Below are 27,842 nucleotides of genomic sequence, written 5' to 3'. Positions count from 1 at the left end.
ATAAATTCCAAATAACATAAGATATCATATCATAATATTCATCCCCATCCTGTAGTGAACTGCCTCTACTCTGTAAACATAGAGGATTGGTTTATGTGCTGTGACTCTGATATCTACACGCAGATTTCAACAATGTGGTGGCCATAAGAGAGCAGTCTTGATTGTCTTACTGAACGAGAATGTATCTTCAACACAATGCTTACTTCGACATCCAAATTGCCAGGAAAAGTGCCTTTCTCGAGTTTTGTCATGAGCGAGCATCACTACCAGTACAAAGTCTTAACATTTGGCCTGCAACCTGCTCCGAAGAGTATCTCGAAAGTGCATGGTAGTGGTGGCAGAATATTACTAGAAATCTCAGCAAATTCTGAACGTTGGAAGTAACCGTCTAAACAGTGTGGGCCTAAGATGTAACAGTTAAATCAATGCCAATGCAGAAACAGTCCAAATGTTTTGTAGGAGCTGTCTTAAAAAAACAAGTACAAAATAGAAAAATGTGCAGAAACAAGGGCAATCTTTCTGCAACAACTTGTTCTTTAAGATCATTTTAAACTTACCATTTCCCTCGACCACACTCTTTGGATTTGTGTCAGGCTGGCAAAGCAAAAGTCGTTCGGTTCTGTGGCTTGCTGCATCTGGTCAGATATGGATTGTCTGTATGTGGCTTGGCCAACAAACTCAAAAGAACTTGAAGGAGAAAGGTCTCACACTTGTTGGGCCTCTCCCCTTTGTTCATGGTCCTTGATGGACAAAAAAGTCCCTCTTGCCCTGCCTGCTTTCCCATCTGTCTTGTGAAGCTTGCATATGGTTGGAGATCTCCCTGCCTCTAAGGAATGAAGTAGTGGTTGATCATTGGGTGGGCTTACGAGAGGCTGGGTTTGGGCTGGACTCTCCCAGTTCTCGATGTGTAGGCAGGTAGGAAGTTGCATCTTATTTGCCCCTGGTTTCCTCATAGGCCTATTACAACTTTGTTCTCTGGGTTCTGCCTCTCTGGACCACCAGCCTTTACCTCCCTGCTCAGTGCTTGTCTGTGGACATCCCTCCTGTAGTCCCCTATCCTCCTCCTCTCTGTTCGCTGGCTTTGCCTGCAACTGCTCAATGCTTCAGCCCATGTTCATGAATCTACCGCTCCCAGGCTTCACTTGTTCTATGTCAGCGTTCCTCGCTACACCTCTTCTTGTTGCCTCCCGCTTAGCAGGTCCTGAGTTGCCCTCCTTGGAAGAGAGAGAGAGAGTGTGTGTGAGAGAGAGTGAGAGTGAGTGTGTGTTCGTTCGATCTCCATTTGCATTTAAATGCATGTCTGACCTATCTTATCTATGCCTCAAAAAATAAATATGCCCTATGGGTCTTGTGTGTTTATAAAATAAGCAACTCTTTGTGTGTTTTTTAGAATAAGCACCCCTACCATAATACTGTGCATTTGAATGCATCTAGATATTTTACTTGTGCCGAAATGCAACCTGGAATTTTTTTTTTAACCTATTTGTGCATGAGAGCTTACTTTTTTATTTTTATTTATTTGCATTTTTAAAGCGCTCACACAGCCTGCGGGCATCAAGGCGATGTTACAGGAATTGTTTTTATTTTAGTTGCGGAATTGTTTTTTGTTTTGTCTTAGTTGCGTATTTATAATGCGCTTAAATACCCAGAGGTTTCTAAGCGTGGACCCGGGGATCGAACCTGTGTTGCTTCGTCTCGTCTTGCTTCCAAGGCGAACACGTTGCCGCGGAGCTATCCTCCCGGGATTTCTGTATCTTCCTGCAAGCAAAAAGCAACTTGTACTGTTTTCTCGAGTAACATGCCACTTGATTTAATGCACATACCCATCAAATCTATCATAGTCTCATTTACCTGTGCATTCTGTAAACTATTCCGATTTATTCTACCGTTGCATTATATCGTATTCTGTTCTACCTGCTGTGTTCCTAAGTATACCATGCTAACTGCACAGGTTATGTGCATCCTCCATGCAACTGCCTCTCCTTCAGTACCATCATGGTCACCTTATTCTTTCCCATCTTCACTAACTGCTTTACTATTGCCTAGCAGGGCGACCATTCCTTCCATGACAAAAATGAAAAAGGCAACCCTGGCATGCCTATTACAGACACCTATGTAAACTTGGCCTCCAGGGAGAAAGTGACTGCCGTTCTCATTTTCCCTCATGACCTGTGTGCCTGGCAATCCTTCATGCTGAACAAACTTTAACCTATGGATCCTCTAAGATAAATGCTGGCACTATAGGGATAATTAGGCTCATTTCTGCTGCTAGTATTCCCATGATCCTTAAAATATAAAAGAACAGAACTATTATGGTCCTGGAAAACCACAGACATGTGCTGCCTTTTGATTGGCTACTGCCAGTTCTCTGCCTTCTACACAGCTCTGTTTCCTGTCAACAGCATTCCTGTCCTTGCTGCATCCAGGTCTTTAACTTGCACTGCCCTCCTGCCTCTCCACTCACCGAGACCTACATATCCTATCTGTCATGGTCCACCACTACCATTGACCATGCAGACACTGGTTCTCTACTCGCTGCATAGGAAAGTACACATGGCCAGGATCTAGTTTTTGGTATGTATTCCCAATGCTAGGCTGGGAATCAAGCAGACCTCAAACATCCATGACTTGGTCAGGGAGTCTGAAATTGACTTCCTTTACCTTTCTGAAACCTGGCTCTCCTCATGTATATGGGTACAAGATGGCTTGAAGGTTATAGTAATTAAGTAAATAAAACGGTGCAAGCTGGGTTGAAGTGTTGTCTTCATTTTTCCTACTTCTTTGATATTCCCAAGATTGTCACAGTGGACTTTATATACCAATACCTGTCTCACCATCTTAACAATCTAATGGCCCCTGGGAGACACCTCCCTCTTCACTAGGAAATGGTCAGGCGTCCTTGCAAGCATCAATACTCATTCTTGGGTACTTCAACATCTAGTTGGACTCCCTTAAGAACAAAACCACTCGCCTGTTTAAGAACTGCTTTTCTGATGCTTGTGGATCTGCTTAGTCACTTGCTGTGCATATAGTGTAATCGAAGAATATTCCATCTTGCTTTTTGAAGATCGAAAGGGATGTCGACATGGGCGTGACTAACACTATCCCTAGCGTGACATGTAGTGTACCTGAAATCATTCGCGCGTCGAGGTCCCACCAGATTGTTTTTTTCCGCCAACCTAGTTGGTCGCTTATGCGGAACTGGTAAGAGTTTATATTGCAGTATCTATTCCCACGGCCTAGAGTCGTTTAGTCAACTTTGACAACCTTCTCGACGGCTGTATCATGGGTTTCCTGCCGCTGCCGACTATATCTACCACGCTCAGCGACTGTTGATCATGTGGCCTCGGGCTTGGCCTTTACAGTAGGGAGAGTGGGGCCCTGTTTCTTTCGTCTCTCTGAGAATGCATTTCCCTCACCCCGCTCCTTCTCTTTTCGGTCTGGCTGCCGCTAACCTCTGCTATGGAGAGGACTCCTTTTAGGAAAGACACCCATCGCTGATGCAATAAGTGTCTTCCTCGTGACCACGACGAGCGCTCGTGTAAGGCCTGTAATCTTTTTCGGCCGAAGATGCTGAAAGACAGGCAAACTAAGCGGTGTGCCACCTACGCTATGCAGGCTGAAAGCCTTTCCCCCTCCACGCTGTTGCTTTGGACGAGGAATCCGTCGGCAGCCATGGCTCCGATTCGGAAGCCATCGACCTTTCTGCAGAGCCTATGTGCTCTGAAGTGCCTGTCCCCAGCTACGATAGGCAGGCCATCAGCACTGTAATGGGGATCACAGCCCGGCTACAAGGGCACCCACGCACCACGTGTACTTTGTGGGATGTTTTTATCCACGCATCCAAGCCCTACCTCAAAACTGTGCAGTACTGACATGGAAAACATCATGATGGCCAGAGCTTCCCAGAAAATGCACAGGGAAATGCATGAAGAATAGGCTGCCACTCATTTTTGCCGATGTTATGGGCACAGAAGGACACTGCCTAAAACCACCATTGGACTACCCACACAGTAGTCTGAAACCATTGGGAGTAGCAATGCTGATTGCCAAAAGCAAACCCATAACTGTTGGGAATTCATTTTCTTAAATCCCAAAAAGGGGTGCAGTACCAGTACTCACCACTATCAAAAAGCCGGCGTTTTAAAACAACACCAGATTTTACTTTTTGTGTAAAACTGAATAAATGAACCCAAGGCAAGCCAAAGAAAGACTTACTGAGAGGTGGATCCAATGTAAAGTTATATTCTGAAGTGACTTGAAGGTTTATAACAAGACTGGCTGAGCTGTGGATTTCAGCAGTTTAAGTAAATTTGGACTGAAAGACATTAAAAATCTAAGTGTTTAAATTGACTGAGTGACCTACTTTGAGTGTCACATAGGTTGCAATTGTTTAAATGTCATAGTTTTAAACTTAGAATCAGCATTTTAGCTGCATATGTAAACATTGTCTTGACTTAAACTGGGTAACAAAAAGTGACATTTTATCTGAAACCTGGCTTAAGGAACTGAATTCTGCCTGGCAACTACCCCCATCAGGAGTGAAACTTGAGTCACAGCTGTGTTCCCAGGCCTATCTGCCTTTTGCTGGCCATACTAAGGATATGCCATCTCTCTGATAATTGAATTAAGGGGAGCCCCCACAGAATACAGGAGCTCTGAACAAAGCCCTGTCCTGACCCAGGCAGATGGTTTATTGCAGATGTCGTAAAAGTAGCTTCCTCCTGAAGCAAAGGGGAGGAGCACTGCCTGTGAGAGCAAGCTGGCTTGGCAGAACTGGAAAAACCAGAAATTCAACCTTGTGCTGGAGGAAAACCACACCCCTTTGGGGCCAGAACATAACTCTAAAAAGATGGATCATTCATAGAGCGGACATGTGAACATTTTATAAATGATACCATAATTCTTGTGATTTTTCTGCCCACATTTTAAGAGGTTTTTAGAACCGGTGGTATGTTCAGGGGGGTTTTAGCGGAAAAGAGGATATTACTCAAAATGTGTGCATGTGAAAAATCTGACACTTCATCAATTAATGTCCATACTCCTTGCGCACATGTGTGTAAATTTGGGGTAATGTCCGGTATTGCAAACCAGTTAAAAAGTGCAAAATATTGCCATTTCTGAATGCAAGCTCCCAGGAAGAGCAGAGTTTGAACAGGGGATACCTCCTGTGATATGTGAGGGGTGCATATGATTTTAAAACAATATGTACCTCTGCAAATATATATTTGGTTCAAATCTAGATGTGTGTGCAAGTTGACAGGAGGAGTGGACTTTCTGCAGGCTGTAAAATGACATCACTCTGACACAACTTAGCTCCCCCAATCAGGGGAGAAATGAAAGTTTGGCCAATGGCAAGTGGAGAGGGGTAGGGTCTAGTGATGATGCACACGCACCCACATTCAAAACACATAAAAGCAGACAGACAGGACAGATAGGGACCTTCATTTCCATTTGCAGCTGGAAGCTCTGCCAAAATTCCATACCTTACCTCCATCAAACCTCCAGAGAGCCAAACTAGAGACTTCAATCTATCCAGAACTAGAGACCCAGACCAGCAGAGCAGAGCTGATCCAGACCACTGTTAGCAGAACCAGAGAGAGCTGACCCAGATCACTGTGAAGTGCAGAGACCAGAGTCCAGTCTAAAACCTGACCAGATCCGTGGCGAGGCCCATTTAACTCAAGAATATACTGTGAGTACCTAGAAAACTGTGCAGAACCAATCTCTTAGTTAAAATAATATAATTCAAGCTATTTTAATCTAAGTAGAACTGCCTCCTAACTGTCACCTGTCATTTGTAAAGCTGTCACTTGTCATTTTCTAGTTGCAAGCTGCACTTTTTGAACTTTAAAATTTCAAATCTGAAAAACGACCTTTATTTAATCGCTCATATCTCCGTGACCGTTTGTGCTAGAGACTTGCAGTAACTTTCATCTGGAAGCTGAGATCCTAGGCTTTCATAGGACCCCAAAACGATATTGATAGCCCTTGTAGTTCTTCTGTAATAGCGCCCGGCGCATTCGCAAATTTAGCCGCGATTTGACATTTTACCGCGATTTGCAAATTTCTTCACGTGTAAAAATCTGCTGCTGCTTGCCTTCCATTTGCCAGAAATTCGTTTAACCTGCTAGTTACTCCTAGATACTTGCTAAAGTGAGCCTGGACTAATATTAACTTGATTTCACTCACCCTGAACCTCCTAGAGGGAATTAAAAGCATTTTAACATATTTTCACTCCATTGCCAGCACATATCAAAGCATTTGGGCCTGTGTTTTCAACTTCTGTAGTCTAAGTTGCTGGGTGAACTGAATTACGTTTGAATTGCATTTCTGAGAACTGTGTGCCTTCCTTCCATTTCCTTGCATTGCATAAAGGGGGGGGGGTGAATTGTCTAAGAAAGTGATTACATTGTCTTTTGCTGAAATCCTATCAAGTTATTTTCTGTACTGCATTTCATTCCACATTGCATCCATTTGAAACCATAAAAGTATTGTTGCTATCTTATCCATTTCATGTCAACTCCTTAGTGATGTCCAATATGAGCCTGGCGCCAAAGGCGCCAGGACTGAGTCCAAAGAGTCCCTATAAGTGGCCGCTGGGCTTTTACCCGAGGGCATGATGCCTGCTTCCGGGGGTGCTGGGCCTGGCCTGATGCTCTGGGGGTAGGCATCATGACAGCAACCCCCCCCCCCCCCCCAAGGCCCCTCCCAAGGTTGTTCCTTCTGGAGGTTTCGGTTTGTTTGGGAAATTCCGATGGAACCTTTTTACCAGCCGAGGTGCATGTACGTGATCACTGGGTTCCCAAGACCTTTCCTGAGGCCCGTACCCTTTCCAATCAATTAGATAGAAAAGCTTTGATTTTAAGATTTTGGGATCCAAAATGTTCTTTACTTCGAATTCTGGCTCTCCATCTATCAGGATTGGGTCTGGTGGCTTTATTAATCTGGTTCCTGGTTGTACTGGTTTCAAAAGTGACACATGAAAAACGGGGTGAATCCGCATGTTGGCTGGTAGATCGAGCTTGACTGCTACTGGGTTAATTATAGCTTTGATTGAGTAAGGGCCTAAATACCTTGGATTAAAAGTTCGAGGTCCCTTGAGCGATAAGTGTTTGGTAGCCAACCATACTTGATCCCCAATTTGGTACGGAGGCGCCTCCTTTCGATGTAGATCCGCATTCTTTTTGTATTTTTCGCATGTTGCAAATGTGCAGTTGCATCCTTGAAGGCTTGAGTTATCGTAGAATGCAAATGATCCACTGCGGGCATTTCAAGGCTCGAAGGTGAGTCCAAGTATGAAGTACGAGGGTGATGTCCATATAGGGTAAAAAAGGGGCTTTGACCCGTTCCAGAGTGTATCGAGTTATTATAAGCATATTCAGCCACCCACAGAATATCCTTCCAATTACCCTCCGATTGGTGCAACATACATCGTAGAAATTGTTCAAGGGTCTGGTTCGTTCTCTCCGTCTGACCATCGGTCTGTGGGTGGTGGCTGGTCGAGAGTCTTACGTCGATTTGTGCCAGCTGACAACACTTTTTCCAAAAATGAGAAATAAACTGGCTTCCCCGATCGGAGACTAGTATGGACGGGAATCCATGCAAATGGATGATATTCTCGAGGAATTCCTTGGCAAGAACAAAGGCTGAAGGTAATCCTTTCAATGGAATAAAGTGGGCCATTTTGGAAAATAAATCCACCACGACCAGAATAGTATTGTAACCATTACAAGAGGGCAGGTCCGTGATAAAATCTAGTGACAGGGTGTGCCAAGGTGCTGGTGGAATGTCTAAGGGCTGAAGAAGACCGGCGGGTCTTGTCTTTTGACCTTTGTTTTGGGCACAAACTCCACAGGACATCACGAAAGATTTAATATCCTTTCGCCAGGAAGGCCACCAGAATTGTCGTCTAAACTTTTCCTCAGTTTTGGCAATGCCAGGATGTCCTTCCATCAGGGTGTCATGATGACGGGAAATAACCAGTTCTTGCAATTCCTTTTCTGGCAAAAATAAGCGTCCTTGGAAGTAAGGTAAGCCATCCTTGACTGAAAAGTTAGACCGCTTTTTGATCCAATCCTGCAAGGCTGAAGAGTCCAGGACTTGTTTTACTCGTGCTTGAATGTCTTCAAGGGTTTGTAAAGTGGTTATTCCCAAAATTCTTTGTTCGGGAATTATCGGCACAGGTTCTGAGTTTGTGTCTATTTCTTCCATTCCAATTCGGGATAGACCGTCCGCCTTACCATTCTTAGAACCGGGGCGGTAGGTGATTACAAAATCGAACTCAGCAAAGAACAAAGCCCATCGGAGCTGTCGAGACGATTGGGCCTTGGCAGTTTTTAAATATTGTAAATTTCGGTGATCAGTGATCACGGTGATGGTATGCCGGGCGCCGAGGAGATAATGCCGCCAAGCCTTAAAGGCGGACTTAATGGCTAATAGTTCCTTATCGGTAATCGCATAATTTATCTCCGGCGGTGAGAACTTTCTTGACCAAAATGCTACGGGGTGCAGTTGGTTGGTTTCAGGGTCTCTCTGAGACAGGACAGCTCCCATGGCTAAGATGGACGCGTCGGTTTCGACTATATGTGGGAGATCAGGAAGCGGGTGCTTCAAAATAGGTGCGGACGTGAACTTAGCTTTCAACTCCTGAAAGGCCTGTTCGGCTTCCTCGGTCCTGGGTTTCAAACTTGGACTTCAAACTTGGACCGATCTGCTTTTCTGTTTTGCAGCCTGTGATCCAATTGGACCACTAAGTCTATATATTCAGTGCATTCTTGGGGCGGATTTACAACTTGTGCCAGGACATCTTTAAGTTCTCCGCGTAAACCTCGATAGAATAACGTGATTATTTTATCCTCTGGCCAACCAGTTTCCACAATTAGTCTATTGAAGGTTGCAATGTAGGATACAAGGTCTTGATTACCCTGTCGCAGAGATAGAAGTTCGCCATCCAGAGCCTGCCCCTGGGAATGTCGAGCAAACAACCTTTCCATGCTTGTTTGAAATCCTTGAAAATCACGAAGAATCGGGTCATCTTGAGTTACCAGTGGGACTGACCAATCGGCAGCACAGCCGCTGAGATATGACAACACAAAGGCTACCTTGGTCTGATCATTAGGGAAGGCCCCGGGTCTGCATAGGAAGTGCAAACGACACTGATTCATGAATACTGCGAATTGTTTGGGGTCCCCAGCAAAGCGTTCGGGTGGGGCCAGCGGCATGTTTGCAGGTAGATTAATCAGCACAGGGTTACTGGAAACCACAGGAGTGGGGTTCCCCCCGGAACCGGGTAAAGGAGTTTGTCCAGCTTGACCTTGCAAAAGCTGTCTAGCCAGGTCATCAGTCCTTTCCCTTGTTACAATCACTTCTCTTCCGAGGGCATTAGTCTCTTGACGAGCGGCGTGTACCTCGGCCCGTAATTCCCCCAGTAGTTGGGCCAGTTGGTCAGTCTCAGAAGTTTCCATAGCGCCTGGGTGGGAATTGTAGGGAGGCTTCGCGTTCTGTAACGCCCACCTGGTTCCCACGGGGGCGCTGATCTAGTCTGGATTACTGTGGCCTCTTCTAGCGTGATGCGCAGGACCCGGAACACCGATTGGACAGGACCTCAAAATCGTGCTTCCTTGGCCCGTAGGAATATCCTTCTGCAGATGAGAAAGGGGATTAACAGCCTGCAGAATGGTGTGCTAGCTCCCCCCTTCCCCCCCTCCGTTCCTCTCTATTCCTCCAAACCCGGTTTAAGCTCACCTTATGGTTTGGAAGGTTGAACTCTCCATCCTGCTTCTGGTGCAGGGGCGCGCGTTCGTCCAGTTACTTCACTGGTTTTCAGAATGGCGCTGGCAAAATCCACTTCACTTTCCTGAGCGATGCGCCGTAAGTATGAAAGTTCAAAGTTCAAGTGAGGCCCCCTTTATGCTGTCTTTCTCACCTGTGATCTGTCCTTTATTTCAGGTGCAGTATGAAGGCGATGCGTCGAGGGGTTAACCTGCCGAGGTGAGTAGTAATGAGGGCGATCCCTCTAGATGTCCTTATCATTCCTCTGAAATGTCTCTAGTCCTTTCCCCATAGGGGCTGGGGTTCGGTACCTGCCAACCGGGCGGCGCCGACCCGAAATGTGGAAGAAAAGCCGGTAAGTATTATGGCTGTTAATCAGGCTTTCCTTCTGTGTGTCCTTCTGCTCACCTTTTGTTTCTTCCTCTCTCCCCGAGGTGCAGAGATGTGGCGTCCGATGCTGACAGCCGCGATGGAGCCGGGAGATGTCTCAAGGACAGGACAGGTGAGTGAAGCGTGGCGCTGCAGCGAGCAACGCAATGCTTTTAAATTGAAGTCTTCCTTCAGGGATGCTGGCGAGAAGATTCCGGATGCAGGTAAGAAGCTTGAAATAATCCTTGGTTTTCACCTTTCTCTTCTCTTCCTTCCTTGCAGGTCTTCCAGGTTCAAGACGGGCGTGGCTGTAGTCCAGGAGCAGGAGCAGACACGGTGAGCGTTAAGCTGCAGGAAGCAGAACAACGCGAAGCATGAGCTGCTGTCTCGGCGTGGCTTAAATAGCCTCCAAAGAAGTCCCAGGTATGTATCCTTCCCCAATTAGGTATGTATCCTTCCCTGGCCACGCCCGAGTGAAAAAAAAGTCCCTATGAAAAATTAGTCCCTTTCAGGTCTCAGGGAGGCCTGAAGCGTGCAGCATGGTCTGCATCAGGTAAGTGCACAAACGCCTCCCTTTATGAGCCTGGCGCCTATGGCGCCAGGACTGATGTCCAACATGAGCCTGGCGCCAAAGGCGCCAGGACTGAGTCCAAAGAGTCCCTATAAGGGGCCGCTGGGCTTTTACCCGAGGGCATGATGCCTGCTTCCGGGGGTGCTGGGCCTGGCCTGATGCTCCGGGGGTAGGCATCATGACAGTATGTTTTTACTTGCCCAGCCACCTCCATTACAAGACAACTTTGCCACCCTGCCTGCCCGGTTTAACCACATGTGCCACTCTGGTGACTTTTGTACAAGCTAAAAATAAATCTTGTATCCTGGCTCTCCTAAAAAAGTAAATGAGGCCAGTGGCGGGTCAGAAGAAGGAAATGTTTTTTAGGGGGGGAGCGCTGTTGAGCAGCCGACAAAATGGCTGCCTAGCTTAATAGCCCTGTTTGCCGCCGCACCTTATCTGCTGACATCTGCGGCACACTACACCATCCCGCGTCTGCACCTGTCCCCCTGGATTGCTGACACTGTCGGCAATCTGTGGGTGTAATCTGGGCAAAAATCGGTGCCCTGGGAACGGTCCCCGGCCTGCCCTGCTTTCACCCGGTGCTGGGACGGGCCCTGCCATCGGCACTTGCTGCTAAGGAGGCACGCGGCGGGCTGCTGAGAGCCACCCCCTAAGCTATTGAGGACTTCTGCCGGGCAGGCTTGCGACGGAGCTGCAGCAGAGCCCCACTCGTTGCTGTTGCTGCCTACCGGCTGTTCCCCTCACTCGCCTGTCGGGGCCCTAGACATCGGAGCGAGGCTGCCCCAAATCGATCGTTGGCCTGGGCTGGAGCGGCTGTACTCGGATGTTGTGAGAGGAATCGTTGAAGTGCAGAGGAGAACGGAGTACGTACTCATTCCAATGCTACGAAGAGGGCCGTTGTGACTGCAGAGGTACGTTTCACAGACCATATGACAAGAGTCTTCCTGCCTGCTCTTGATTACGGAATCTCTGTGACCCGAGCCTAAGCCAAGGGAGCTGCGGGTACATCGAGTGACCGGAGCAGCTGGGGCGATGCGGTCTAACATCCCCTGAACAGCTGCATACGGATCAGCTGTTCATCCCAACAAGTCCCAGCCGATCCAATCCGAAAGGACATCTAGGGGCACATTTAAGAATTACAGCAGATACAAAAGGACATGTACCAGTAAACTTTGGGAACAGCTCCAATCCGAAAGGACATCTACGGGTGAATTTAAGAACTGCAAGAAAGTTTAAAAGCATTAGTTTTGTGAAGCAGGAACGTATGAGGGAAGGAATCATGGCAATCCACAAACCGATAATTTTTGTGAGTCATCTAAGGTTTGACAAGGAAAAAAAAAAAAACTGTGAAGACATGCTCAGCTCTTTGAGAAAGTTATTGACAATGAAGGAACCAAAGTAAAGATAGCAGGCCAGAACACCAGGTACAGAGGACTCTGCTGCAACTCTGGAACATTGAAGGGAAAAGGCCTGAACTCAGCTATAAAGTGACTGCCTGGTTGGAGAATAAACCAGATCTCTCTGTAGCATCTGATCAGAGCCGGCTGAACTGCTCTCTGTCCTGGCCTGCCTGTACTGGTCCTTGAACGTACCCACCACCACCATTAGCAGCCTGCACCTGTTGGGCCGTGGGGCCCCATCACCAGCTGCATTGAAGACGCTCATCGCCACACTGAGACGCCCCTCTGGGCATTGGTTGCCTGCCTTGCCGACAGCAACTTACCTGTGACACTAGAGAGGGCCCCTCGCCCGCTTGAACGGTCAGTGGTCCTGTCTTGCTCTCATTTCCCCGTGCCATACACCCACCTAGCCATTTGATACCCCACTTTGGCAACTAGGGGCCCAGTATCGCACAATGTCAAACAGATCCAGGAATGTGAATAAGACTGGCGCTATGGATAAATTCGCCAAATCAGGCCCGAGGCGGGAAGTAGCCCATACATCTACGAGAGAGGGGAGAGCTCAGACTGGAATCGCAGGTTGTCAGGATATTTCCAGACTTGAGTCCAGCAGGAGCGCCGCCAATACCTTGGGGTTAAACAATTGCTCAGAGAAAGGAATATCCCCTACGCCATACTGTTCCCGGCACGGCTGAAGTTTACGTTTAACAACAAACTATACTTTTTCACGGTGCCTGCGGAGGCGGTAAAATTCATAGAAGCACATATCCTCTTGCATGCTCCTGCTGTCGACCGCTTGGACAATGAGTGAGCTCCTCTCTCCCCGCGTGCTTTGAGGTCTCTGTTCACAGGGTGACCGAACATCATCAGTTTCACTGGCATTTGCCCTGTGGTTGTCCTCAGCCGTGCAATGTACCCTGTCTCCCTGATCCTGCTGGTTACACCACACATAATCCTCTGGGGTGCACGCTGCTATGCTGATACTACACTGGCCTATGCACCAGGAGCATCCCTATAATTTACTATCACCCAAACTGTATTACCCTGTGTTCCATGCCCTTCAAGTGGCCAACTTATTAGCGTAGTGGGAGTCTGTCTGGACTTTGGCCTCACTCGACTTCTTTTGCCACAATTGCCCTGTTTACGGCTTTGCTATGCGCATGTCACTTGACACCTCTGGAATACGCACCACTGTTTTTTTTGCAATACTGGACTGTTTAGCTTGATAATATCCCTGTATATCTATGTTTTAACTGCAACTCTTCGATGTCAATACCTGGATCCCTGCTCTCCACCTAGGAGAGCAGGGATAAGCATTATGTGACCGCTGACACTGCTCGTTTTGTAACAGAACCACTTGGTTCCAGGCGTGCTGGGGCACGGCAATGGGGCACCCCACTGCGATTGCACTGTTCTTTGATACACCGTTATGGGTCAGCCCCGGTTGGGCTTTCGTGCAGGCTGAGCCAAGTTGGGGGCAGCTCAGCTGCGTACGGTTAGGGGTGGGAGATGCTCACACTGCTACTCTTGGGCTAGTGGTGAGGGAGGGGGAGGAAATGGGGTGTTACGTAAAAACAGCACACGAGGTTGCACGGCACGTGCACTGAATGGCCATGAGCTCACTCTCGACTCCAATTCTGGGAGCTTGCACTATTGCTGGATTTGGGAAGTTCACTAAATATGCTCTATGGGATTAGATACCTGTTACTGGAATGTCTACCAACTTAATGTCCTGGAACGTCCGGGGATTAAGCAATCACACCAAGGCCCGTAAGATCATGGCCCACGCTAATAGGCATAGCTGCAAGGTATTATTCCTGCAGGAAACACACTCTAATGGGTATATGCCAAGAATCATGGCCCCGGCGTGGGGCCCCGCTAGATACTTCACTTCCTATTCCACCCAATCCCAGGGCGTACTCACGATGATTCATAAATCGATTAAATTTGCATTACACAAAAGCTACATAGACTCTGAAGGACGCTATGTTATATTATACTGCACCCTGGTTAACAAAGAATATCTACTTGTTAATACCTATTACCCAAATGTTGACTCCCCTGAGTTTTTTGATACTGTGACCACCATACTGCTGGGCTAAGCGGGTGTTCATGTTATATGGGGGGGAGGGAGACCTGAATCTTATTCTGGATACTGTCCTGGACAGAACTGGTACTGCTCCCCGTGCCCTGTCCAGCTCCGCACGCAGGCTACGCGGCCATATAAAAGCACTGAATATTTGCGATGTCTGGAGAGCACTACACCCCAAGCGGCAAGAGAACACTTACTATTTATCTGTACATGACAGCTCATCCAGGATAGACCTGTTCTTTGTGTCAAGTGAGATCATGGGCAGGGTGGAGGGATCCCGGATCTTACCCCGCACATTGTCAGAGCATTCTCCAATTACATTATCTGTTGGGCTGGGAATACCTATTCCGACATTTAGCACTGGGCGCTTTAAATCTGAGGCTCTCAGAGATATTGTGTTTAAGGCTGAAATACTGGCTCACATTGAATCCTTCTTTGAGCACAATTCTCTCCAAGACACATCAGCTGCGGTTAGGTGGGGCGCCTTCAAGGTGTACATCAGGGGAATGGCTATCTCCCGGGAGACTGGGGTGCTGAAAGCAATCAGAGCTGCCCTCTGTCGCTCCGAAGCCAAGCTGAAGCAACTGGAGCTACTGGGCTCCACTGGTGCTGACCCCGCCATACTCGCCCAAATTAGCAATGAACTCCAGACTTACAACGCACTTGCTACTAGCGAGGTCCAATACTTCAGCCCCCCACAGGCCGCCAGGAAATACGGAGAGGGGGACAGACCGGGGAAAACATTAGCTACACTAGTGAGGGGGGAATTTGGCCGGACCCAGATTGCATCCATCAAAGATGAGCAAGGCGATACACAGTGGTCAGACCAACAAATCTTAAACATATTCACTGAGTTTTACAAGTCCCTTTACTCCCAACCCGCTGAGCTCACCGAACAACACATGCGCGATCTTCTTGACCAGATCCCCACTACAGAAATTTCGCCCCTTACGCAAGACCAGTCTGACTCCCCAATCACATTAGACGAAATCGTAACGGCCATCTCAGAGCTGCCCAAAGGTAAAGCGCCAGGCCCTGACGGGCTTACCACCGAATTCTACCAGGAACACATCGCCATTTTAGCCCCCAGATTGTTTGAGGTATGGGATGAATCACTCAGAGTCTCTATCCTTCCCCCTTCCATGCATGAAGCTGTCATCACGGTATTGCTCAAGCCTGGTAAGCCCGACGACAAATGTGGGTCCTATAGACCCCTTTCCCTCATGAACCTCGATACAAAAATCTTCGCTAAAGTCATTGCAAATCGTTTCCTGCCCATTATGTCATACTTAATCCATGAGGACCAGGCGGGCTTCGTCCCAGGAAGATCCACCTCCCACAATATTAGGAGACTGTTTAATGTGATGTCCCGTATAGACCAGGATGTGCAAGCTGTGGCGGTCACGTTGGATGCCCAGAAGGCCTTTGATATGGTTTCTTGGAGATACATGTGGCTCGTACTAGAGACAATGGGCGTCGGTCCAAACATGATTAGGTTTATTAAACTACTAAACGCCTCACCCGTGGCGCGAGTGAGAGCTAATTCATTGACATCTGACCTCTTCACACTCTTTAGGGGCACCCGACAAGGATGCCCCTTCTCCCCGATTCTTTTCGCCCTAGCTATAGAGCCGATGGCGGATCATGTCCGTGCACGCCACGCCTGCAAGGGAATTAGACTGAAAGATGACCCCGAAATCATATCCCTATATGCGGACGATGTACTATTGTATATTAGAAATCCCGATACCCGTCTTGACCCTATACTGAGAGACATCACTCGCATCGGCACCCACTCCGGTTTTACAATTAACTATTCAAAATCTGAGATCTTCCCGCTTACTAAATCTACCCAACAAACCACCACTGAATACCCTCTCTGCTGCTCCCGTGACGGCGTCGGATATTTAGGCGTTCGGATATCCCTAACCAAATCCACCTTACTTGCTGATAACTACTCTGCGGTGGCACAAATAGTTGAGACTAAAATCTCTAGGTGGCATGCTCTCCCACTATCCATGGCTGGTCGGCTGTCCCTCATCAAAATGATTCTACTTCCCAAGCTTCTCTATACTTTCTGTAACATACCTGTGTGCCCTGGGAGGGAATACTTCGCCAAACTACACACATTGTGTGCACAGTTCCTATGGCACTCTGGCGCGGTTCGCAAGAAGTGGACTGACATGGTGCTTCCATATAAACAAGGGGGACTTACGGCTCCAGATCTGTCATGTTATTGGACTGCGGCCCAAGCTCAACACGCCACCCATTGGTACCCCGGCTCTCCAGCGCGTCCACATGTTAAACTGGAACAACTGGCAGCTGCTGGCTCCAACATGATATCTCTTATACTGCATCGACATTATACACCTGACTCCCCCATTAACCCCATTACCACGACCCTCCATGCCTGGTCACGCCTGCTATACCGAAGGCAAGTTTATTGACCCCCAAACATGGAAACAAGGGCACACCGGATCCGCCCTAGGGACACTCCAGTACTATAGACTCCGGGCTGCATTTCGCACTAAATGGCCCTCCTTTCCAGATGAGCCCCTGGACAACCCAGCTATAGCATACATTGCTAACTCTGGCGGACCCCGAGGCGTTGTCTCCTCACTATATAGGAACCTACAAGACACTGCCCCGATATAAGCTCTCAAGGCGCGCGATGAATGGGCTGCAGAACTGGGCCTAGAAATATCCGACAAGATCTGGGGGGGGGAGGGGGAATGTGCCTTCACACCAAAAAAGTCTCCCTTAATTTTCGTCATCGCGCCATGCAGTACAAGCTTCTAAACAGGCTCTACTAAACCCCACATAGGACCTCGAGGATCAACCGCACCGAGGGATACTCCTGTCCCCGCTGCGGGGTGGAGGAAGCCGATCACTTACATATGTTTTGGGCCTGCAACAAACTGTTTGAATTCTGGGAAAGCGTTTTAGAAACACTCACTGCAATTACTGAGTCTGTGGTTGATCCCGATCCTTTAGCAGTTCTATTTGGAGCTTGGAGAACAGATGACACTAGACGTTTGGCTAAATTCCTGAACATATGTTGTATGATAGCTAAAAAATGTATACTCCAGAATTGGAAAAGTTCTTCCCCACCGCCCTTTCAGAAATGGCTGCGCTTGCTCACTTGGTCGCGAAACTGTGCGGAGGAATACCTGACCATGCTCCTTGCCAACTCTCGCCCCAAGAACATATGAGTTGAATTCAACACTTATCTTAACAATCAAAGTGAAGGTACACCTGGGTCTGGCTCGTCTCCTGCCCCATCAGGAATTACTTCTACATCATGAACTCTGGTATCCTCCCCTCTCAGGTAATGCTCTGCTAATATTGATGTAGCTAATGTATTATGATCACTGTAGTGTTCCAAGAATATGTCTGTTATATACATTTGTTACAAGGATGTGCATGACTGTTGTAAACCTATGCCGCCCAAAAAAAAGTAAAAAAAAAAAAAAAGGAAACGTTTAAGACATTTGTACTAGGTTCTTTAAAGAAAAGGAAAATGCCAATCGTTCCCTACTTCTATGGGGAGTTCCCTACCTAACAAAACTAGCTACAGTGCTTGTCCGTGAAATGTCGTAAAAGAATACATCCACTGTCCAAACTAACCCTAACTGACCCTACCACTATCTTAACAAATTAAAGCAGGGGAATGACTTGCTTCTTTTGTGTTTTGCCTGCAGCAATCTTTTGTTCAATAGCTGATATTAAAAGGGTCTCTTGTGACGTCCCTGATCAATTCATACAGGTCTCTCAAGACTACTTTAAGCCTTGGCTTCGTCTCAATATTGAACTCCTTTGTCTCTATTAATATTTTCTCCCTTGACAGTGTTTTCCTCTCTTAAAGCTTTCCTTTTTGGTTTTGTTATTAAGCTTTATTCTCTCATTTTCCCAAAGTAAGGTTATACAACCCTTCAGATTAACATTTGTTAACATTTGTAGCAATTCTCTTTCACTTCTTTCTTCTCCTGGGATTATGTCTTTCTCTCGATTGAGATAAAACGTTTTGTAATGATTCTCTTATCGTCTCTTTATCATCACTGAGATGAGTATGAACACTCTTGTAATGATTCTCCTTTAATTCTCTTATCGTCGCTTTATCGTCACTGAGGCGAGTATGAATGTTCTGATTATGGTTTGCTGTCTCCCTCCCAGTTCTCCCACTTTCGCCCATTACCTGACAACCTCTGGGAATGTGTTACTGGGATCTCTTTGTTCGGGTCTGGCACCCATCTTTGGCTGTCCAACTTAGTTTGGTTTCTCGTTCTCTGTCTCTTTGGTTCAGGTGGCTTGCAGTATTCCATATTTCAGTATGTCACACTGCTTCTTCCAGGTTGTGTTATCGGCATTGTTATAAGGACCTCTGGTCCACCATGGTTTCTCTGTGGTCACGCGCCACCACTTGTGGCGGCTCTCTTCTCTGCTTGTCGGACGTGCTGCGTCCTGATCTTCAGTTTCAGCCCTTCAACTGATTTAAACTTTGCGTGTCTCTGGGAGTTCGCTGTCTCCTCCCCTCTCTGCTCTGGTGTAGCCATGGGCCTTCCCCAGCTTGTCTTGCTCCTTCTTTCTTCCTGCAGGCTCTTATCCTCCTGCTATTTCCTACTCGTCCAAGCTGCTGTTTAAAGGGATAGTTACAGTTTCTGAACTGCAATAACACATCCTTGTTCTTTCCTCATACAGACCATGGCAGAATGTCTGAAGAGGTGATAGTGGAGGGATCTTTAGGGAGTTCCTCATAGGAACCGGAGTCCTTGTCCCCGCAGGGGGAGTATCTCCCTGTGAGGTCCCGTTTGCCTCTAGCCCCAGGGAGGGACTTGTTGAGCAGGATCACCTCCCTAGCCTCACGCGGGGACGTCTCCCCCCCCCCCCCCCCCCCCCCACCCCCTTTGGGCCAAGGGAGAAATCCCTTTGATTAATAACAGGCCCTATCCCTGTTGGCTTGGATCCTCATGATGGTCTACGGGTGTATGATGTTCACTATCTATGCAAGATTGGCTGAATTTGAACAGCTGTATCAGATCTGGTGTTAATGGAGCAACACTAGTCTCCCGCATTGTTTGTCCCTGGCTATTTCATACCGGTTTGCCATCTTGGGTTCGGCCAGCATTCCGCACATGCGTGGAAGTTCTATAGCTGCATGCCCACTAGATATAGAAAACAGTGATTCGGCAGCGGACCATACAAATGCCTGAGCAAATAGTTTCACCAGTGCATGTAAGCATGTTTACTGCTCTTGGGCTAGTACAGTTTTTCACACTGAACATGCTCTGCTTTTCCACTGTATGGCTTGCCCCTTAATGTTTTACTTAAAAGGCCAGGTGTTTTGCCAGGGTCCATGTCACAAGCTCCTGCCCCAGGTGCTGGGAGTAGTCATTTGAATATCCGTCCTTTATCATAGTGCATATGGTTGACCCAACCCGGATCGTCACCTCCCAAGACACTCAAAACGGTCAGATAGGGGACATCATCACAGTAAGGCGATTAAGACAGAGCAGTAACATCAAAGTAGGAACTTAGCTGCTTGTACCAAGGGTATACTCCCATGGTTAAAAGTAGAACACTTAGAAAGACGTGAGCGATGCAAGGAAGCCTACCATGGCAGGGCTGCAGTAGGAAAGGATTAACACTTGTGGGCAGTAGGAAGAGGCCCACTAGACCAGTGAAGAAAGAGACCTCCTATGTGACTTTCACCTGTAGATTTTGTTTAGGTTCACACAGGGGCAGACACATGCCACGGTAGTGACAATGATGGACATCTTTGATTTGCCCAGTGCCTTCAATCTGACAGAAGGTAGATGGGATCTAGCCAAAATCTTTTGTGATGTGGGCCAACATCTACATGCAGCTACCCTGCTGTGTCTTCTAAAGCGATCCCTTTTCCATGCATCTGGGTGCTGACAAGGCCACTGTGAGCTTTAGTGACCATGTAGGTTTGGACTAACAATTGATGAGAATAACTTTAGTGAACCTTTCCATAAGCCTGAAAGAATTGAAATGGAGGCTATTCATGTCCAAACATTTTTCTAGGTCTTAATATAGCACAAATTAAAGGTATAGTAATTTAAGAGTTCAGTTAGTTATTTGAGAAGCCAAGAGACCACAATATATAGAAACTACACCACTTCTAGCAATTTCGTTTCCTCATCTCGTCAGAAATGGCAAACCATGCATGCTCTGAGGATGACTCACAATGTTGGAGTGATGGGCTGTGATGTAGTATCCTGTCTCTAAAAGTGATCAATCCTGGAATAGGGTAGCTGGATTATGGAGGGTTCCAGAGAAACCTGCCCATCTGCCGAAGCCTGGTCTTGTCCACAATAATTGAGCATGTAAAATGTGATGGGGGGGGGGGAGAATAACTGTGGGTATGCAATCCATATTTTTCTTGAACACATTGGGCTTCATCACGAGTTGGCATGGCAGTAACAGTTTTACTGCTGTATTTAAGGGCTGGGCCGATCACGAATTAGGTGCTAAATGGGCTGTTTTACCTCCAGCTTTTTGCAGGAGGTGAAAATCCCATTTAGCGCCCTGTTTTCGGTGCTGTCAACGCCAGCTGTATTAGCGTGCTATTAGCAGCTAAAATGCCCCCATTGAGTCTAAAGGACCCAATGGGGAATTGCCGTTAACGCCCAACCGGTGATCCAGCAACAATCGCGCCGGACCAGTTGGCGCTAACGCTATTACAGTTGGGCGGTATTACCGCTGGGATACTGCACAACTTGTGATTAGGCCCATTGTGCATTAGATGCACAGGATGAAATTCTTGCATTCTACAGTCCCGTCCCAATGCCTCCTCCAACACCACCTCCTCCATTCCGGCACTTTCCAATACAGCAGAATAAGCAACCATTTCTGTTTTCCTTGTTTGAAGACCAAAATATTAATGAATAATCGGAAAGAAAAATGATGTGGTGTAGCTCAGTGTGATTCATATTCAATTTGTGGAAATCTAAAATAGATTTTCTACTAATACGACCGTAAACCTTCAGGAGTTCCTCTTGCTGTGGGACTTCGGATGGAGGGGAAATTACTTTGAACGCCCATCTTTTCCCACACCTCCCTAGAATACCCATTTGTATAGCAGTAAAGGCATACTTAAACCAGCAGGTGGAGGGAAACCGGGGGCTGCGCATAACATTTTAGTCCTAAATTCCAGGTGACGGATGTGTAGTATTTGCTCCTCTCCGACCCAAATGTCACTTATTGAATTAAAATGACCACAAATGGCTCCACATCTACTGTCTGAACTAATTCATTGGGGAAATGGTGGAGGGAACGAAAAGGCAAAGAGAATGACTTCAGAGTGAAATCTCCTCTTATGCAAGTATGATATCAACTGAGGAGACTCTTAAGGCGTACCTGGACCATCTTTTCCCTCTTTATTTTTCTCTTGTCGAATTGCTCTTCTGTTCATTTTGCATTAATGACCTACACTTCTATTAGTTTTCTTCTAAAAATGATTGCATCAGCCAGGAGAACTGACTTGAAATAGGCCCTCATGCAGTGAATGATGACCCCATCGTGCTGTTGCCTACAACTTAATATTAACATGACTATTACTGCTCTGCTACAAGACAAACAATATGCTTGATGGTAGAGCTACTTTTTAGGTGTTAACCTTGTCTGTCTCTCCTTTTAAAATTAGCCCTTAACATTAAAACAGTGAATGTAATGCACTTTTTGGTATCCCTTTAATTTGTGTTCTTAATTTCCCACCATTCTTGATTCCTCCTGTCATATTGTTTTTTTTTCTTATATTTTACATAATCATTTTATTTAATGCTAATTTATTTCATTTATTTGTTTTTGCAGAGAGATGACTTTGACCTTGGAATTTAGAACCCCCACTCTCGATTCAAAGAAATTGCTCAGGCAAATGTATTGCAGTTTTAATGTTAATCACATGAACCACAGTTGTACAATATTCCATGTTAATTAGGCCTCCAACAATGGACAATGGATAACTGTACACTTCGCCTTTGAATGCTGTATTTGGGATAAACTCTGAAACAGAAACCCTTAAATGTTTCTTGAAATAATTGACTGCAACCTGTGCTGTGAGCTGCAGACCAGGTATGTAATAATGAAATGTTACAGCATTCCCCACCACTGAGCGCTGCAACAGAATGTAATGGCCTGGACTTGAAATAGAACAAATGGAGCATGATGAGGGAACATTTTAACATTCTGTTCAGCCTGCCATTATGAGCTGCAATGCTATTATTTCATTTTTCCAGTCAACATTTGTTCACCACCTAGCTCCCTTCTGTTTCCTTGCCATATCTCTTCCAAGCTACGTTTAAACATCGCAAATCATCTTCTCTCTCTTGCACACCCCTTGTCTCTATACCTGAACTAATTCCCTCCCTTACTTCTCTTTGTCTAATATTCAGTCAGGTTTTGGGAAAGCCACAAGTGAATGCAATTTAAGTCTGTGGAACTTCAAACAAAAGTAAAACTACAGACAAGGTGACCCTTATGACAGCAACAATAAGGTTTGACTGGTTGGCAAAGCCCCCAACCGTAATAAAACATGCTTTTAACTAGAACAGCATGTTTGAGGGGAAAAATGAGAGGGCAATGCACAAATATTTATGTGGCAACAGAAGATATCTGTTTTGTTTTTGGGTAGCCTCAATTCTTTTGTAAGGGTTGTTTTTGTGTTCACATGGGTTTTTCTCATCTGCTGTCTGATAAACTCAAGTTTTTAATTGTACATTAAAAGATGTTGTCCACTAATATGTTGTTTTTTTTTGGGTTGTATTTCAAGACCTGGACAATGTTAACTCTTTCATCTATTTGATATGCATAACAGTATAACGTCCCCTTGCCTTCTTTTGAATTGCATGATACTGGAGCAAGTGTCTATGCCCTAACACCCAAAACCCAACATTAATTGCAGCAGATAGTGCACATTATTTTTATGTCTTCAAACGTCTCTGTCCACTGTGCCGTGCTTTTGGGCATCATTGTCATAATGTTCTAAGATACTTACAGAGATGTGGCTCGCCAGAGACTGCTTCATATGGGCACTGCGAAGGCATCATGAAGCAAGACACACAACAGATTCAAAGTTCAAATGGAAATAATGTATCAACTCGAATGTCAGGATGGTAGAAGGCCTATCTTGCCCTATGCTAAGGTGGGATTTCCCTACCTGAACGAAAATAAGGAAAGTCTGTGTCAAAGAGTTCAACTTAAAAGCCTGTCTGTGTCCAAAACATATGCTTGCGCTCACAACTAAAGCTAAACAACATGTAGGCATATCAATGAGCAAAGAAATAGTGATGAACACTGCTGGGGAGAATTTTAATTTCTGTGGCGATTCCCTTTAACCTTAGGGACCAATAGCCCTTTTTCTGGACTCAGGTTTTTTTAAAAATGTTTTTACTCCCGAGTCAGTGGGACATTTTTCCTCACTCTCTCATGTGGTTTTTACTAACTAGGATTGTGTTTATCTTACTGTTTAATGGAGTATGGTAAACTCCATAGGCATCTGCTTTCGCATTGTGTCACAAAGCACCTTTTGTGCAGTGCCACTGAGAAGTCCTTTGGACTTTCAATGCTTAACTACATTTTCTTGGATGAACTACTGTTTCCAAGAATAGTAAGAGGACTTTTGTCTTAACTTTTCTTTTGTGGGTCCAGCACACTCCACCCTTGGAGTTCTGGGGGGGTTTACATAGTAATTCCTTTATCCCACTTCTCATGTAACATGCTGTTACACTAACTTACTTGAATGACTGGTGGCATTGGTTTTCCCAAAATGGCCCCTGTGTCCTTTTTTCGCCATTTTTTTGTCAGTTCCTTCTCGGCTTTTACTCAGTTTTTTTAATCGGGTTTGAGTCCTTTGTGCATTTTGACTTTGGCGGTCTTCAGCCCTGAAGCCTGCCCAGTCTCCAGTGTGTCTGGAATTGTAGGAAGTGAGGGAGGGTCCCGAAACATCCCTGTCCTCTGTCTCTAGGGGTGCCTGAGTGAAACCAGTTCGGATTGGCTGGCTGACAGGACAGCCACACCCTGCTGGGTGATTGACAGCCTATGGCTGTGAATGAATGGGAACTTGCTTAAAAGGTGAGGATTTTGGGACTAGAGGCAGTCGACCACTGGCGGACAACATCCCATGAAGAAGATGTGAAGAGACGCTAGCAGCACCCTCCTGGACTGCAAGAGGTCTGACCCCAACAGAGGGGGGCCTAAGTGAACTTTTTGTTGAAACATTATTTGGAAGTCTGAAAGAGATACTTAAACATGGCAGGCCTCAATCCACGTTTTAGAACTGTTTATTGTGTTGAAAACCCGAGCTATAATGTGCCATCCTACCTACACCTTACTCGGTGTGTGGTCGAACGTGGAGAGGAGAGCTGATTGAGCCAAATTTATTATTTTGAAAACTGATTTTTCCTTTGCGTACATTTCTCCTTTATACACTTTTAGATAGGGATAGGGCAGGCATAAGGATTTTGTTAGCATAGGCCATTTTAATTTGACAGACTCCACTAGGACTGTTTTGTTTATCATATGATGATCGAGACTATGCTCATCTTAGTTATAGGACAAAGCATGAGTTTTTCCAACCCCAGAAACTTCAATAAAGGTTTTACAAATTGTACCTATTGTCAGTGTCCTACTTGTGATAAAATGCCTCCCCTACACTACTTACAAAGTATGTAGTGATCTGACTTTAACTTTTCCCTCCTTAAAACTCAATGTTGTAATGGTGATAAAAAAAAAAAAGTGTTATTACTGACCTCAAATGATGTCACTCAGTGTGCTGGAATATGTATAACATAAGAAAAGTTTACTCGCCTACTTTATTGCTCTTGTTGAACTGAATCCTATTTTAAGGATTCATGTCATTATTAGTTGCCTATTTTTAAAGATTGTCTAATTTACCTTGTGTGTATACAAATAAATATTTATGCTATAACTAAGCATGTAAGTGTTTACTTCGATACCTGTATTTACTAATGTCATTATAGAGCTCTACAGCTCACATTACCCCTCTCAAGATAAGCCTGGCTGTTCAGTCACTCTACCAACCTGTGTAGTACAGGCCTATATTAAAAGGTGGGTTACCTAATATCAATAGATGAGTCTTGTAAAGTCCCACACCAGTTGGACTCTACAAATTCTTACCTAATAAGCACAAAGTTCTGAGCTTCTTCCAGCTCTTAGCTTCCTTTTCATCTCCCCTTACCCAAGTTCAAGAAAGTGCCACCAAAGTCTCAAAATTACCTTTCTCATGTTCAAGGCAATACAGTTCACCTCAATCCTCAGGGGTTCCCTTCCCCAAGATCCAAGTAACACAGTTCAAAAGAAATGGGTCTTCAGGCTTTGTTCTCAAGAAAACACTTGCAGTTCCTCTAGTCTCAGGTATCCCTTCCCCAAGACTTTTAACTTAGCCACTTGTTTTTGTTTCAGTCTTTACAAAACGTTTAACACAACTCAAGGTCAACACGACTCGCCTTCTGGATTGCATCACAATTTCACTTGCAGTGCTTCACCTTGGTTTATTTCACAATGTCTTTGGTTCTTGCAATTCAGGGCTCACTGGTCTAGGCGCAGTTGTCATACCACACGGTCCAACCACCAGAGGTCACGCAACCGGGATTCCTAGGATCCTCGGCCCACAAAGGTTCTTCTATTCCTGTCCCTGTGTACACAGTCACGTTCCCCTATTTTCTCTTTGTTGGCCTCTTGGCTTTATATGTAGTGTTTACACTCCTCTGGCTTCTCCTGGTTAGTTTCTTGGCTCTGCCATAACATGTCACACACACTGTTAGGAGAGTTTTCCTGAAGTCGCAATTGGAGGTAAGACTTTAGTAAGCTATCCCAGTGTTTTGTAGATCCCCCAACTATTCATATCTGTCTGTAATACTCGGAGACCTTGGTAGAGTGGCAGAGCAGTCAGGCTAATCGTAAGAGGAATATGTGAGCTGTGGGTAAGTACACTGTACCTAGTTAGTAATGCACATCAAAGAAACACTCAATAAATGTACATTAAAATATATGTTTATTATATTTACACAAGAAACACTTTTAAATACTTGGCACATAGAACCAAAACACTTCATACATTTCAAAGGCCACTGCTTCGTTTGTAGTTGCTTGCGGTTACGTTTGTTACAGCTTTTGAAAGTAATGACAGTTCTATCATATTATCTGTAATAACGTGCATTTGCGAATATTAGCGGAAATACGGTAAAGACATTTACTCTGCATACACATATAAGATAGTGACTTTTGCGAAAGAAAATAGTTGGTTAGTGTTATACTTGTAGGGCATAAGGTTCTAGAGGGGGTTTCTTCGCACAGCAAGTCTTTTAAGTCCCAAAACACAACCCTAGCTATAGGCAGTTTGGTGAGGGTTCAAAGTCTTGACCAGCAGCAGAATACGAAAAGTTCATGTGGATACGTTCAAATTTAAACCAACTTTGGAAACCCTGTTAAGGACTTGCTAAAGGGACACAAGCAGCAGCTTGAGTCGGAGGTAAGAGGGGGTACCCTGGACACCTCTAGGTGCACTCCAACACTCTGGAGCGACTTCACCGATCAAGGAAAGCAGCTCTTGAAACTCACAGGACTGCTGGAGATGGTTCAAATCAAAGTTCATCTTGGGACTGGTTGTTCCCACCAGTCAAAGGGAAGGAGTCGTCCTCTTCAGAGTTCCTCTGTTGCACATAAAATGGGTTTAGGGCAGCAGTGGTCGCTTTATGGTGTTGCAAAGGGCCTGCAGGCATCTCTGGTCGTCGTCTTCTTCAGTTACTTTAGCTTCCAAAAGTCGACTTGCTCCAGGAGCCTCAACTTTTATACAGTTCCAGCACTCGCTCCTCTGCAATCTTCCTCAGCAGTTTACAGAACAGGGCATTTGCTGGCCAATCAGGACAGTGTAGGCGAGGCATGGTATCACAAGTATGACAATTCGCCGGACCACTCCATTACTCCATAACGCTGATTTCACAGCTGTCCTTAATTCAAAGTTCATTCACAGGTCTGCCTTTGTTCGTGTCTCATCCACAGGCGTGCAGCCTTCACTTGCAATATAATGTTGCCACTTCAATCTTTCTTTAGCAGCACACACCGGTCTCTCAGAATGCTCTCTTCCTCAGCCCAGTGTTTGTGTACAAAAGGGGGTGGGGGAGTTGGTTCATCGTAGAGTCCTAAAAAATAGGTTGTGTTGGATGTACAAAAAAGGAGGGAATACTGCATCTCACCATTGGCTGCCTCAACCCCACTCCCTGAACATGCCTCACCCAGGTGGTCCTCCCGCACTGGTTCTGGCCACAAAGGTGATGGCCATGCCCTGGCCACCTGCGAGAGATCCCCGGGCACTAGTGGGTGAGACACCCTTTGGTTTCTCACATACCCTTTCCCTATGCGATGTAGCTGCATTTGTTTCACAGGGAAACTGGGAAAGGAAATCGACGTTCCCCAGTTCTTTACCTTTTCAATGTTCCACAGGGAAACAGTAGGGTTGCAGGTCTAAGAACCATTGCATGACTCGAGGGTTCGTGTCCTTTCGTTGACTTCTCCATACCAAAGGTGAGTGGTCGGTGACAAGTGTGAACTTTCTCCCTAGAAGGTAGTACCTCACATGGATAATTGCCCATTT

General features: G+C 45.9%; 1 protein-coding gene across 2 annotated transcripts in view; it reads left to right on the top strand.

Annotated features, from left to right (window-relative positions):
* The window catches only part of IMP3 (IMP U3 small nucleolar ribonucleoprotein 3), a 143,847-nt gene extending 119,008 nt beyond the window's left edge, over positions 1 to 24,839 (top strand). For both annotated transcript variants that reach the window (XM_069641337.1, XM_069641338.1), the window contains exon 7: positions 22,043 to 24,839. In XM_069641337.1, the coding sequence (XP_069497438.1) occupies positions 22,043 to 22,069 (27 nt within the window). In that variant the 3' untranslated portion in view covers positions 22,070 to 24,839. The remainder of the gene's footprint in view (positions 1 to 22,042) is intronic.
* The last annotated feature ends 3,003 nt before the right edge of the window (positions 24,840 to 27,842 follow it).

This window comes from Ambystoma mexicanum, chromosome 1q, assembly GCF_040938575.1.
Source record: "Ambystoma mexicanum isolate Mex_15411 chromosome 1q, UKY_AmexF1_1, whole genome shotgun sequence".
NCBI classification, from domain to species: domain Eukaryota; kingdom Metazoa; phylum Chordata; class Amphibia; order Caudata; family Ambystomatidae; genus Ambystoma; species Ambystoma mexicanum.
Note: the sequence above shows the minus strand (reverse complement) of the source record. Positions and strands in the feature narration are given on the sequence as shown.